The 16,218-nt window shown below is 42.8% G+C and overlaps 1 protein-coding gene across 1 annotated transcript in view; it reads right to left on the reverse strand.

Annotated features, from left to right (window-relative positions):
* Window positions 1–10,078, reverse strand: part of LOC143749426 (long-chain fatty acid transport protein 2) — a 25,698-nt gene extending 15,620 nt beyond the window's left edge. Inside the window, exons 1-4 of the mRNA XM_077241917.1 lie at window positions 9,601–10,078; window positions 6,216–6,422; window positions 2,169–2,327; window positions 1,209–1,333 (exon numbers count right to left, since the gene is read on the reverse strand). Coding sequence (XP_077098032.1) covers window positions 1,209–1,333; window positions 2,169–2,327; window positions 6,216–6,422; window positions 9,601–10,078 — 969 coding nt within the window. The remainder of the gene's footprint in view (window positions 1–1,208; window positions 1,334–2,168; window positions 2,328–6,215; window positions 6,423–9,600) is intronic.
* Between the last annotated feature and the right edge of the window lie 6,140 nt (window positions 10,079–16,218).

Raw genomic sequence — 16,218 nt, forward strand, 5'->3', positions numbered from 1 at the left:
CACTGTAAAGCTGCTTTGAAACAGTTCATATTGTTAAAAGCGCTTTATAAATGAAGGTGACTTGACCTGACACACACACACACACACACTCAAACTCGTGACTGGAGCTACACGTGTGTGAGACTGATTACAGATGGACTTCACGACACACACTCATGAGGAAACTTGAAGACCTGCGCTGGAATGTACAGTCAGTGAAACCTGAAATAAAATGTGATCTCCTCCTCATGTGGAGTGTGTTCAGGAGATCGTTCCCAGGAAAGGCCATCAGCTATTCCTAGATCCAACGCTCTGATTGGCCGACAGCTGTGTCACATGAAAACATGCACTCCTCAGGATCCTGTTTCAATGACCAAAGTAAGAGGATTCCTCGTTTCCCTCCAAAACGTCAAACAGAAAAACAGACATTTGATAGCGAGCAGGAGTGTGTGTGTGTGTGTGTGTGTGTGTCTTTGTGTGTGTGTGTGTGTCTTTGTGTGTGTGTGTGTGTGTGTGTGTGTGTGTGTGTGTGTGTGTGTGTGTGTGTGTGTGTGTGTGTGTGTGTGTGTGTGTGTGACGTGAGCAAACGACACACCAGCAGAGTCAGAGCTATTTAGAAGAACCAGCTGTTCTGGAGTCAGTTTTCAGAGAGTAACAGCTGTACGATAAACACACACACTCACTCTCACACACATACACACACACACACACTCTCTCTCTCTCTCACACACACACACACACCAAAATTCTAAATCTGTTTCACAGTCAGCTGACATAAACACGACTATAAACTAATGTACATGAAAGTCACCATGAAATCAAAATGGACAACTCTTACTTTAATTGCAGTGTTTATTCTAAATGATTTATGGACGCGCATCATTATTGTGTTAATAATGTTGAATGACAATAAGTTCCTCTTGCAGCTTCTCTTCTCTGATGACGAGGGCGGGGCTATAACCTGTCACTCACATGAGATCAGCCAATAGCAAACCACAATCATCCAATCACCTCCCCACAGACACAATCAAGCCCCGCCCACATGTGTTGTTGTTCCAGAAGCGCTTCACTCGATATACGACACAATAAAGGAGAGAAGACCAGCACAACTTCCCTTTCACGATGACTTTAACCTCTATAACCCTCCACTGTAAGATCCTGCACACTGTCATACCGCAGATTTCAGCAGTGTGTAAATGTGTTTGTGTGGTGTGTGTTAATCTCTGTACCTTCGGTGTATTGCAGAGATAACGCAGAACTTCTCCGATATACTGAATCACCGTCACCTCGTGAGTCCGACACTCGTCCCAGAACTGAGAAGCGGAAAACTTGCGCCGTAATATTATAGTTGAACCTGAAAATGAGGAGATTATTGTGATCCGTAACAGCATAGGGAGATCTGTGTGTGTGTGTGTGTTTGACCTTTAACCCGGTTAAAGAGGAACATTTGTGTACACTAATCCGTCAGAAGGCCATAAAGTGCTCTCACACACACACACACACACACACACACACACTCATTCACTCACTCACTCCCACACACACACACTCATTCACTCACTCACTCCCACATACACACACACACACTCACTCACACATACACACACACTCTCACACACACACACACACACACACACACACACACACACACATACACACACACTCTCACACACATACATACACACACACACTCACTCACACATACACACACACTCTCACACACATACATACACACACACACACACACACACACACACACTCATTCACTCACTCACTCACTCCCACACACACACACACACTCATTCACTCACTCACTCCCACATACACACACACACTCACTCACTCACACAAAGACACACTCACACACACACACACACACACACGCACACACGCACACACACACACACACACTCACTCACTCACTCACTCAAACACACACACACACACACACACACACTCACTCACTCACTCAAACACAAACATAAACTCTCACACACACACACTCACTCACTCACTCAATCACAAACACACTCTCACACACACAAACACACACACTCACTTACTCACTCAAACACACACTCTCTCTCACACACTCAAACACAAACACACACTCACTCACTCACTCACTCAACCAACCACAAACACACACTCTCACACACACATACACATACATACACACACACACACACCTGTCTCGACGGAGCCCATGAAGCCCACGAGGAAGCCTGCGGTGTGATACAGAGGAAGAGTCACATAGATCACGTCGGTGTGTGTTACGCCGTTCGCCGCCAGCACAGCGAGAGCAGCCAGCAGACGCGTCTGAGTGATCACAGCTGCTTTAGGAAGACCTGAAACACACACACACACACACACAAACACACGTCAGCCAATGCCAAACACAGGCGTAGCAAACGCTTCACACTCCACAGGAATATTCCACAGTTCACTACATAATGAAATACATCCTCCAGTTTGAAAACAAACAAATGCTTTGCTCTGCATTTTGCAACAGTGACATTTAAAAAAAAAAAAAAAATTATGAAGCTCATTTCAATACAACCAATGTTGCCCAAAGTGCTGTACATCAATAATAATAAATAAATATAATAATAAAACAAACTTGACTTGAGATGTGTATATGTACGTGTTCATTCGAGTGACGGACTCACCTGTGGTTCCAGATGTGTATATGTACGTGTTTGTTCGAGTGACGGACTCACCTGTGGTTCCAGATGTGTATATGTACGTGTTTGTTCGAGTGACGGACTCACCTGTGGTTCCAGATGTGTATATGTACGTGTTTGTTCGAGTGACGGACTCACCTGTGGTTCCAGATGTGTATATGTACGTGTTTGTTCGAGTGACGGACTCACCTGTGGTTCCAGATGTGTATATGTAAGTGTTCATTCGAGTGACGGACTCACCTGTGGTCCAGATGTGTATATGTAAGTGTTTGTTCGAGTGACGGACTCACCTGTGGTTCCAGATGTGTATATGTACGTGTTTGTTCGAGTGACGGACTCACCTGTGGTCCCAGATGTGTATATGTAAGTGTTTGTTCGAGTGACGGACTCACCTGTGGTTCCAGATGTGTATATGTACGTGTTCATTCGAGTGACGGACTCACCTGTGGTTCCAGATGTGTATATGTACGTGTTTGTTCGAGTGACGGACTCACCTGTGGTTCCAGATGTGTATATGTACGTGTTTGTTCGAGTGACGGATTCACCTGTGGTTCCAGATGTGTATATGTACGTGTTCATTCGAGTGACGGACTCACCTGTGGTTCCAGATGTGTATATGTACGTGTTCATTCGAGTGACGGACTCACCTGTGGTTCCAGATGTGTATATGTACGTGTTTGTTCGAGTGACGGATTCACCTGTGGTTCCAGATGTGTATATGTACGTGTTTGTTCGAGTGACGGACTCACCTGTGGTTCCAGATGTGTATATGTACGTGTTCATTCGAGTGACGGACTCACCTGTGGTTCCAGATGTGTATATGTACGTGTTCATTCGAGTGACGGACTCACCTGTGGTTCCAGATGTGTATATGTAAGTGTTTGTTCGAGTGATGGATTCACATGTGGTTCCAGATGTGTATATGTACGTGTTCATTCGAGTGACGGATTCACCTGTGGTTCCAGATGTGTATATGTACGTGTTTGTTCGAGTGACGCACTCACCTGGGGTTCCAGATGTGTATATGTACGTGTTCATTCGAGTGACGGATTCACCTGTGGTTCAAGATGTGTATATGTACGTGTTCATTCGAGTGACGGACTCACCTGTGGTTCCAGATGTGTATATGTACGTGTTTGTTCGAGTGACGGACTCACCTGTGGTTACAGATGTGTATATGTAAGTGTTTGTTCGAGTGATGGATTCACATGTGGTTCCAGATGTGTATATGTAAGTGTTCATTCGAGTGACGGACTCACCTGTGGTTCCAGATGTGTATATGTACGTGTTCATTCGAGTGACGGACTCACCTGTGGTTCCAGATGTGTATATGTACGTGTTCATTCGAGTGACGGACTCACCTGTGGTTCCAGATGTGTATATGTAAGTGTTCATTCGAGTGACGGACTCACCTGTGGTTCCAGATGTGTATATGTACGTGTTCATTCGAGTGACGGACTCACCTGTGGTTCCAGATGTGTATATGTAAGTGTTCATTCGAGTGACGGACTCACCTGTGGTTCCAGATGTGTATATGTACGTGTTTGTTCGAGTGACGGACTCACCTGTGGTTCCAGATGTGTATATGTAAGTGTTCATTCGAGTGACGGACTCACCTGTGGTTCCAGATGTGTATATGTACGTGTTTGTTCGAGTGACGGACTCACCTGTGGTTCCAGATGTGTATATGTACGTGTTTGTTCGAGTGACGGACTCACCTGTGGTTCCAGATGTGTATATGTAAGTGTTCATTCGAGTGACGGACTCACCTGTGGTTCCAGATGTGTAAATGTAAGTGTTCATTCGAGTGACGGACTCACCTGTGGTTCCAGATGTGTATATGTACGTGTTTGTTCGAGTGACGGACTCACCTGTGGTTCCAGATGTGTATATGTACGTGTTTGTTCGAGTGACGGACTCACCTGTGGTTCCAGATGTGTATATGTACGTGTTTGTTCGAGTGACGGACTAACCTGTGGTTCCAGATGTGTATATGTACGTGTTTGTTGGAGTGACGGACTCACCTGTGGTTCCAGATGTGTATATGTACGTGTTCATTCGAGTGACGGACTCACCTGTGGTTCCAGATGTGTATATGTAAGTGTTCATTCGAGTGACGGACTCACCTGTGGTTCCAGATGTGTATATGTACGTGTTTGTTCGAGTGACGGACTCACCTGTGGTTCCAGATGTGTATATGTAAGTGTTCATTCGAGTGACGGACTCACCTGTGGTTCCAGATGTGTATATGTACGTGTTCATTCGAGTGACGGACTCACCTGTGGTTCCAGATGTGTATATGTACGTGTTTGTTCGAGTGACGGACTCACCTGTGGTTCCAGATGTGTATATGTACGTTTGTTCGAGTGACGGACTCACCTGTGGTTCCAGATGTGTATATGTACGTGTTTGTTCGAGTGACGGATTCACCTGTGGTTCCAGATGTGTATATGTACGTGTTTGTTCGAGTGACGGACTCACCTGTGGTTCCAGATGTGTATATGTACGTGTTTGTTCGAGTGACGGATTCACCTGTGGTTCCAGATGTGTATATGTACGTGTTTGTTCGAGTGACGGACTCACCTGTGGTTCCAGATGTGTATATGTACGTGTTTGTTCGAGTGACGGACTCACCTGTGGTTCCAGATGTGTATATGTACGTGTTCATTCGAGTGACGGACTCACCTGTGGTTCCAGATGTGTATATGTACGTGTTTGTTCGAGTGACGGATTCACCTGTGGTTCCAGATGTGTATATGTACGTGTTTGTTCGAGTGACGGACTCACCTGTGGTTCCAGATGTGTATATGTACGTGTTCATTCGAGTGACGGACTCACCTGTGGTTCCAGATGTGTATATGTACGTGTTCATTCGAGTGACGGACTCACCTGTGGTTCCAGATGTGTATATGTACGTGTTTGTTCGAGTGACAGACTCACCTGTGGTTCCAGATGTGTATATGTACGTGTTCATTCGAGTGACGGACTCACCTGTGGTTCCAGATGTGTATATGTACGTGTTTGTTCGAGTGACGGACTCACCTGTGGTTCCAGATGTGTATATGTACGTGTTTGTTCGAGTGACGGACTCACCTGTGGTTCCAGATGTGTATATGTACGTGTTTGTTCGAGTGACGGACTCACCTGTGGTTCCAGATGTGTATATGTACGTGTTTGTTCGAGTGACGGACTCACCTGTGGTTCCAGATGTGTATATGTACGTGTTTGTTCGAGTGACGGACTCACCTGTGGTTCCAGATGTGTATATGTAAGTGTTTGTTCGAGTGACGGACTCACCTGTGGTTCCAGATGTGTATATGTAAGTGTTCATTCGAGTGACGGACTCACCTGTGGTTCCAGATGTGTATATGTACGTGTTTGTTCGAGTGACAGACTCACCTGTGGTTCCAGATGTGTATATGTACGTGTTTGTTCGAGTGACGGACTCACCTGTGGTTCCAGATGTGTATATGTACGTGTTTGTTCGAGTGACGGACTCACCTGTGGTTCCAGATGTGTATATGTACGTGTTTGTTTGAGTGACGGACTCACCTGTGGTTCCAGATGTGTATATGTACACGGCCGGGGAACTGAAGCACACGCTTGCTCTGAGTGCTGGAGGAACGGCTGAGTCGGAGGATTCCTGAGCTGCTCTTTTCAAACTCTTCATGCCTGATGATCTGAGCTCTGATGAAGACATGATGAAGACGGTCACGTCCTCCAGATCATCCCTCACCTCCTCTACGGCTCGCTGCAGCGCTGACAACACAAACATAACACAACATCACAACACAAACACAACACAAACACATCACAAACACAACATCACAAACACAACATCACAACACATCACAACACAAACACAACAACACAACACATTACAACACAACATCACAACACAAACACAACATCACAACACAAACACAACATCACAACATAAACATAACACAACATCACAAACACAACAACACAAACACAACACGACACAACACAACACAACATCACAACACAACACAAACACAACACAAACACAACATCACAAACACAACATCACAACACATCACAACACAAACACAACAACACAACACATTACAACACAACATCACAACACAAACACAACATCACAACACAAACACAACATCACAACATAAACATAACACAACATCACAAACACAACACAACACAAACACAACAAAACATCACAACACAACATCACAACACACCACAACACAAACACAACACATCACAAACACAACACAACATCACAACTCAACATCAGAACACATCACAACACAAACACAACACAACAACACATCACAACACGAACACAACATATAACAAACACAACACAACAACAAATCACAAAACAAACACAACATCACAACACAAACACAACATAAACACAACATCACAACTCATCACAACACAACATCACAACAGAAACACAACACAAAAACATCACAACATACAAACCCAACACAAACAGATCACAACATCAAATACAACACAAAAATCACAACACAAACACAACACAACATCGAAACCCAGCATCACAGCTCATCACAAACACAAGATCACAACACAACACAAACACATCACAACAATCACAACACAAACACAACATCACAACACAACACATCACAACAAACACAACACAACATAACATAACATCACAACACAACACATCACAACACAAACACAACACAACACAACACAACATCACAACACATCACACCAATCACAACACAAACACAACACAACATCACAACACAAACACAACACAACATCACAACACAATACAAACACATCACAACAATCACAACACAAACACAACACAACATCACAACACAAACACAACATCACATCACAACACATAACAACACAACATCACAACACACCTCAACACAAACACAACACAACATCACAAACACAACATCACAACACAACATCACAACACACCTCAACACAAACACAACACAAAACTCTTCACAACACAAACACAACACAACATCGAAACACAGCATCACAGCTCATCACAAACTCAAGATCACAACACAACACAAACACATCACAACAATCACAACACAAACACAACATCACAACACAACACATCACAACAAACACAACACAACATAACATAACATCACAACACAACACATCACAACACAAACACAACACAACACAACATCACAACACATCACACCAATCACAACACAAACACAACACAACACAACATCACAACACAACACAAACACAACACAACATCACAACACAATACAAACACATCACAACAATCACAACACAAACACAACACAACATCACAACACAAACACAACATCACAACACATCACAACACAACATCACAACACACCTCAACACAAACACAACACAACATCACAAACACAACATCACAACACAACATCACAACACACCTCAACACAAACACAACACAAACACATCACAACACAACATCACACCACAACACAAACACAACATCACAAACACAACATAACATCACAACACATCACAACACAAACACAAACACAAAACAACACATCACAACACAAACACAGCATCACAACTCAACACATCACAATACATCACAACACACCACAACACAAACACAACACAACATCACAAACACAACACAACATCACAACACAACAACACAAACACAACACAACAACACAAACACAACAAAACACAACAACACAATACATCACAACACAAACATAACATCACAACACAACACAACAACACAACAAATCATAACACAAACACAACATCACAACAAAACACATCACAACACAACATCACAACACACACAACACAAACACAACACAACATCACAAACACAACAACATCACAACACAACATCAAAACACATCACAACACAAACACAACACAACAACCCAATACAACACATCACAACACATCACAATACAAACACATCGCAACAATCACAACACAAACACAACACAACACAACATCACAACACAAACACAACATCACAACACATCACAACACAACATCCCAACACAACATCACAACACATCACACCAATCACAACACAACATCACAACACATCACAACACAAACACAACAAAACATCACAACACATCACAACAATCACAACACAAACACAACATCACAACACATCACACCACAAACACATCACAACACAAACACAACATCACAACTCAAACACATCACAACACATCACACCAATCACAACAGAAACACAACACAACATCACAACACATCACAACACAAACAGAACACAACATCACAACAAGCACAACACAAACACAACGCAACATCACAACACAACACATCACACCACAAACACAACAACACAAACACAACATCACAACACAAACACATCACAAACACAACACAAAATCACAACACAAACACATCACAACACATCACAACAAACCCAATGATCACATCACAACAAACACAACATTTTTATATATACGCTCAAAAAGTGAAAATGATTATAGAAGATTATAACTACTGCATAAATATAATTTAGTACCATAAAATCGCCTAAAAATACAAAATATTACATAAAACATAATCAAACTAAAATATAGTACATTCATGTCACTGAAATAAAAAATAAAAAGTGTTCATTTTTGACCGACATATGAAGAGCACCAGGGATTTAAACATATAAAACTATGTCTCTTTTTTCACCAGTAAACACGGTAAACTATTCTGTTTTTTTATTTCCCAAAGGCATACATACTTATCTACGTATTTTCCAGCTAACACAAATATGTTATAAAAAAACATTTTGCTAATGTTCCCATTAAATTATGAAATCTTTTTTTCTAATTCAGAATGTTCGTTTAGGCTGACCTATCATTTTTAAATAATACTGAGTACAGCTTTACTCTAATATTCAGGTAATAGTGTGTGTGTTTCTCACCCTCTGACGCGATCAGGACGGTGGCCCCGCGACAGCACCTGAAGCTCGCGATCAGACTCCGCGCGCGGATGCTGGTGTTGAGGAGTGCGCATGCGCAGCCGAGCTTGGCCAGCGCGAGCCAGCAGAAGATGAAGGCGGGCTCGTTCATCATGAACAGAACCGCGGTGTCTCCGGGCGTCAGAACCGAAGCGGCGCGCAACGCGTTCGCTATTCGGTTGCTCTCTCTGTCTGTGTCTTTAAACGAGTACATTTCGTTCTCGAAAACAATAAACGGCTTGTTCGGCCGCTTTTCGACCTGTTCTAAAAATCTGTCCAAAGCGAAAAACAAAGGTCGCCTTCTTCTGCGAGACACGAATTTGAGTAAAATCCGCACCAGTTCTGTGTGATAAACAAAGTCTGACCAGAAATACGGGAAAAGCAGCCTGAGAAACAGAGGACAGAGGATCAGTCCGCACAAGAGCACAGAAACAAGGAACATCTTTGATGTGAAAATGCGAGAGTTTCTCAAACACAATCCGATCTGAAGAATGAAGTAGATTCTGCTGAAGGCGGAGCGACATGAGATTATCCACAAGGTTTAAAATTTCCCTCAGCTCAGAGCCTTTCAGAAATGTTCTGTAGGCTATTACAGAAACATTAAATCCTAGGAAACATCGAAATTTCACTTAGGAAAAATAACTTTTTTTCAAAGTTAAATAATTAAGTTTTTGGAGTACAGCTCTGGTTTCAATTTTGATTCCTTTGTGAATCCTTAAGTCATTTTGTGAAATTATGTAATTTCTGAATACTCCTACTCAAACCACAGCAAAATGTCTGGATCCGTTAAAGTAAAACATCTGAACGGAAGTCAGTGCTTTAGGCAACGTGTACACATTAATAAACGGACATTTCACCAACATTGCGCACACCTGTCAGTTTTCAGAAAAGTGTTCGTTTACACAAACCCAGTATATATTGCGTTAAGAGCATACCAAACCTGTAGGTGGCAGTGTAACGAGAAGCTCAAGCCCACGTTAGCCAATCAGAATCCCGAAAATAGCAACAACAGCAACGAATCACTTCCTTTTTCTCTTTTGAACTAAGAGGTTTCCGTTTTGACGCAGGTGCGGTCGCATACAGTTTTTTGAACACACCCTTATTAACCCTCTGGTGCTCTTCGCGTGTAGGTAAAAAAGTGACCGAATATTTTTTTAATTTCAATGAAATGAATACTATATATTAGTTCGATAATGTTTTTTATTTCATGTTTTGTATTTTTAGTGGATTTTATGGTACTAAATTATATTTCCGCTGTTATAATTAATTTATTCACTTTTTGAGCATAGACCTGAAAATAAAATTTCCAACTTAGTGAAGTTCACAACATAATTTCGAGAGGAGTGAACCCATCTAATCTTTCGATGAACTGGCGGAGCATATAAGCAGGCGCTCGATGCCCTCGCTCCGGCATCAGCGGTTCTGGCGGCCCTCCACCTCCCCAGCTCCACCTGCATCATGTAGGCGTTTTGCTGCCATACTCATTAGAGATGCGCGTACGAGCTCCAACGTCACCCGAATCCACAGCTAAAAACAAATCATCCACCCGCCACACACCCGCACTAATACTTTTCTCTGATTTAGATATCCGTACCCGACCCGCACCCGACGGTCAAATTGCGAACATTCTTATGTGTTAAGCGTTATGATAAAGGGATGATTACCTTCAACAGCGGACTCGGCGACGCTGATGCGCGCATCTCTAATGGTAAGAAAATACACTGAGGAACGCTGCTTGATTGGCCTTTTGGTTTAAAACACACATGATGAACCATGTTCGAGGTAAGTTACCAGTTTTGTGGCTGTCATAAACATACAGCGCTTCACAGCCGTTGCATATCACATACCCAGCACTAGATTCATCCTCGTTAACCACTTTGCTAAGACGCTCCCACACGGTACTTTTCTTTCTTTCTTTCCCTTTGTTTTGTTTTTAATTCTCCTTTTTTAATTCTCTCTCTGATCTGTTTTGCCTCCATTTCTGATTTGAAAAGCGGACCCCGCGCAGCTCGCGTAGGCTAGGCTATCTTATGGTGCTTTTCCACTACACAGTGCCAGCTCGACCCGACTCCCCTTTGTTTGGTTTCCCACTGTGTAAAAGTTGTTCCTGTAACTGCTTTCGGGTACTTGTTTTTGTATCACCTCCGGCGAGGTTCTGAGGCGATACTAAAATGTGACGTGAAAACACTGCAGACTGCTGATTGGTCAGAGAGAATCATCACTATTCAATGCGTCATCATTGCGCGCGCCAGACGGAGCTGTTTTTTTCGGCAGTGTTTCGTTTTGCTGCCCTCAGCCTCTCCTGAAACAACGTTTTTCTTCTTGCTGTGAGAGACAGCCACATCCCGAGGATCAAAAACAGCATACACTCGATTTCCTCCATTGTCCTGTGTGTGTGGGTAGGTAGCGGGTGTGTGTCGCGTAGAAGATAACGTCACGGCAGTTTCCTGTGGCGTCGCTATGACGACCAGGTACTATTGTGGAGGTACTATCTGTAATGGAAAATGGAGATCGAGTTGAGTCGAGTCGAGTCGAGTCGGTGCTGGTAATGGAAAAGCGCTATTAATGAGAGTGCAAATTAGTGCCTGTCTGCCTGGTGGAAATTTTTTTTTTTAAACATGCTCATATTTTAGAGAATGTATTTAATATTTTACTTTACTTATTATTTATCATATCCAGCCGCGACCCACACACATTTAATCAGATTGTTATTTTTATTACTTGACCCGCCCGATCCGCGGTTATAACCGCGATCGCGCATCACTAATACTCCTCATCCAAGCATTAGTGGTCCCACTGGGGGGTTTACACCTCGAGCCCCTCCACTGCGTCACAACGCCAAATCAGCTTAATGTCACAGTGTCTGGTTGTGTTTCCCTGGGGTTCACTAGAGGTCCTCGTTTGTACCCTAGGGAAACACTACCAGACACTGTAACACTTAAAGATTAAAGGAACTCGTGAAAACTGTCGTAAATCTTGAATGCTTTAGAGACGTAAGTTTGATCTCTTTTCAAAGACGACATTTGATAGATTATTGTGAAAAAAAGTTAAACTTAAAAAAGTTACAGAATTTTTTGTTTATTGTTATGAAAAATTTGCAAAAATACTATTTTCAATTTTTATATGAAATATATATTGTCAAAAACATGTTTTACACTAAAACTGTGAGAAAATCGAAGCCATACATCTAAACAAGTTGTGTTCAATGAGATGTTGTTCGGCTGCAGTACCAAACGCTGCCATTAGAGGAAATTTGTTTAATTTCCAATGAGCTCATTTCTGACGCCAGGAGCACAAGAGTGTCTATTTTTTTCTGGACCATTTAACCTGTTCGAATCATGTCCATGATATTTGTGTGTGTGTGTGTGTTCACACAGCAAGTGCCAAAACCTTTACCAAGTTTCGTACCATTCTGATGAAGATTTTTTTATTTTTTTTTTAAACCAAATGTAAAAATTTTCGGTCAAAAATGACTGGGGAGCACCAGAGGGCACTGTTTTCTTCATGAGGCAGATCCGGAGTCCTGATTCAGTGCCAGATCTTGCATCATTTCCTAATCTTTCTGAACCCGCGTCGCTATCAGTTTCTCGAGCCGCTCCTGATAGCAGCGGATTTACTCCAGCTGACAAATCAAACTCAACGACCTCTCGCTGGCAAAATACTGGCTGACAAATAATTGACATCTCGCTCCCACACGCTCTCAGATGTATTCACAGAGTCCTGATTCCCAGCATGCACTGCAGTAATGAGAATTGTGCGTTTGGAACGGGCGGATTGTGTACTTCTCAAGGTTAAAGTGATAGCAGAGAGAAGGAGCCAGGCTGATAACGTTATGCAGTTTTGTTTATATAAAACTCTTTCGGAAAATGTCTGACCTCGATCTCTTGAGTTATCATTTAACAGTAAAGCGAGTGACAGGCACACGTCAGGAACGGATCTGGGTGACACACTTCTTGAGAGTTTGTGGTGGAATGACTTCAGTTGTTTATACTGTACTTCTGTATCTGCCGTGATTATTGCTGAGACATGCAACTATTAATGAAGGTGATCTGAACTGTTTGCTCAGGATAGTTTTCAGAAATGTCAGTGTGTTTTGTGTGTTCTTATGTTAAGATATCGATGTAAAACAATGGTCTGATATGTTTGCTAGTTATCAATGGTAGTGGGTGGTGATGGCGCAATGGATAAGACACATGCCTTTGGTGGGAGAGACCCGGGTTCGAATCCACTGTGACACACCTATGTGTCCCTGAACAAGACACTTAACCCCTAGTTGCTCCAGAGGCGTGCGACCTCTGACATATAGCAATTGTAAGTCGCTTTGGATAAAAGCGTCAGCTAAATGTAGTGTAGGATTTGCAGCTCTGTATGCGATTCCTCGACTCGAGTTAATGGTATTTCTACACTCAATAGTTGATCCTTCGGAGAACGCTTGCGGTGAGACGAAGGCTTTCCCAATCGATCCGATAAACGGTGTATCTTTCGCCTATACCTGTAGACTGGCTGTGAACCCTGTTTGTTTTCAGACATTGTTTCCGACAGATCGTCGCGTTTAACAGCGCTCGCTCCAGCCTTCAGTCAGCTCATTGTTTCTGCCTTCAATTATTACATTGTTTAAATGAACACATTTTTATCTAACTGTGATTTGTATATGTGGATTTCTGAAATGCATAACTTAGACAGTCACCTCTGATAACAGAACACTCTAGATTGTAATGTGGACTCATGCACTTTCCGAAACGATGTGTATTTTGAGCAGGGCGTGTGAGGCCCACAGACGGGTTTCCGGTCAGCGGATCTCTGCGGGCCCCTGTCTTTCCGCGTGGCAAAGTAATTAAATGAAATACATTTTGGGTGAATTTCATGTGATCTCAGCATGATAGGAAGCGGGAACGGGGGAGTGGGGGGTGTAGGATTGAAAATAATCCAAGAAATTTGAAATGAACAAAGACATTTGCTTTGCTGTTTTCACCTCCTCTTTCCCCAATGAGCATCAGGAGTTGAGGAGCTGATAGTGATCAAGGCCTGCAGGCTGAGGTGTGTGTGTGTGTGTGTGTGTGTGTGTGTGTGTGTGTGTGTGTGTGTGTGTGTGTGTGTGTGTGTGTGTGTGTGTGTGTGTGTGTGTGTGTGTGTGTGTGTGTGTGTGCGCGTGCACTATGGGGGAAGTTTTAACTGTCTGATTGGTCAGTTTGAATGTCTCACATTTGGGTTTTAGTCACATGGTCAGGGTAAGGATAAAAGAGGATTGAAACTGTTGCTCTGCTTTTTATGCTCTCTGTCTCTTTCTTGGGCCTCTCTCTTTACCTCCTCTTTTCTCTCTCTCTCTCTCTCTCTCTCTCCTCTTTTCTCTCTCTCTCTCTCTCTCTCTCTCTCTCTCTCTCTCTTTACCTCCTATTTTCTCTCTCTCTCTCTCTCTCTCTCTCTCTCTCTCTCTCTCTCTCTCTCTCTCTCTCTTTACCTCCTCTTTTCTCTCTCTCTCTCTCTCTCTCTCTCTCTCTCTCTCTCTCTCTCTCTCTCTCTCTCTCTCTTTACCTCCTATTTTCTCTCTCTCTCTCTCTCTCTCTCTCTGTCTCTCTCTCTTTACCTCCTATTTTCTCTCTCTCTCTCTCTCTCTCTCTCTCTCTCCTCTTTTCTCTCTCTCTCTCTCTCTCTCTCTTTACCTCCTATTTTCTCTCTCTCTCTCTCTCTCTCTATCTTTACCTCCTCTTTTCTCTCTCTCTCTCTCTATAACCTCCTCTTTTCTCTCTCTCTCTCTCTCTCACTCTCTGTCTCTCTTTACCTCCTATTTTCTCTCTCTCTCTCTCTCTCGCTCTCTCTCTTTACCTCCTCTTTTCTCTCTCTCTCTCTTTACCTCCTATTTTCTCTCTCACTCTCTCTCTCTCTCTCTCTTTACCTCCTATTTTCTCTCTCTCTCTCTCTCTCTCGCTCTCTCTCTTTACCTCCTCTTTTCTCTCTCACTCTCTCTCTCTCTCTCTCTCACTCTCTCTCTCTCGCTCTCTCTCTTTACCTCCTATTTTCTCTCTCTCTCTCTCTCTCTCTCTCTCTCTCTCTCGCTCTCTCTCTTTACCTCCTATTTTCTCTCTCTCTCTCTCTCTCTCTCTCTCTCTCTCTCTCTCTCACTCTCTCTCTTTACCTCCTCTTTTCTCTCTCACTCTCTCTCTCTCTCTCATGTAACATTTTACATATATGCTGGGTACAATTAATGAAATAAGTTATTTTGTAACTATTTTAAGGCTACTTTCACACTGCAGGCTGAAATGACCCAATTCCGATTGTTTTGCCCCTATGCGACCTGTATCTGATCTTTTCATGGCAGTCTGTGCCCTCGTTTACACTGCAGGTCTTGATGCCCAATTCTGATTTGTTGCCTATATCTAATTTTTTTGACTGTCTGTTTACACGTGCTTTCAATTGTGACCCATTTCCGATTCATGTGTTTACACTTGGCATACTATCTGAAACGTTGCGCATGCTTGAAGGGGGTTCTTGAACAGATGGGCGAACTCGTAATATGCTTTGCGATATAGGTGTGGAGTGCATGTGTATTACATGCCATAAAGTGTATATCATGTGCACGCGAAA

The sequence above is a fragment of the Siphateles boraxobius genome, unplaced genomic scaffold, assembly GCF_051911475.1.
Source record: "Siphateles boraxobius isolate OS27281-9 unplaced genomic scaffold, OSU_SipBor_1 247, whole genome shotgun sequence".
Taxonomy (NCBI): Eukaryota; Metazoa; Chordata; class Actinopteri; order Cypriniformes; family Leuciscidae; genus Siphateles; species Siphateles boraxobius.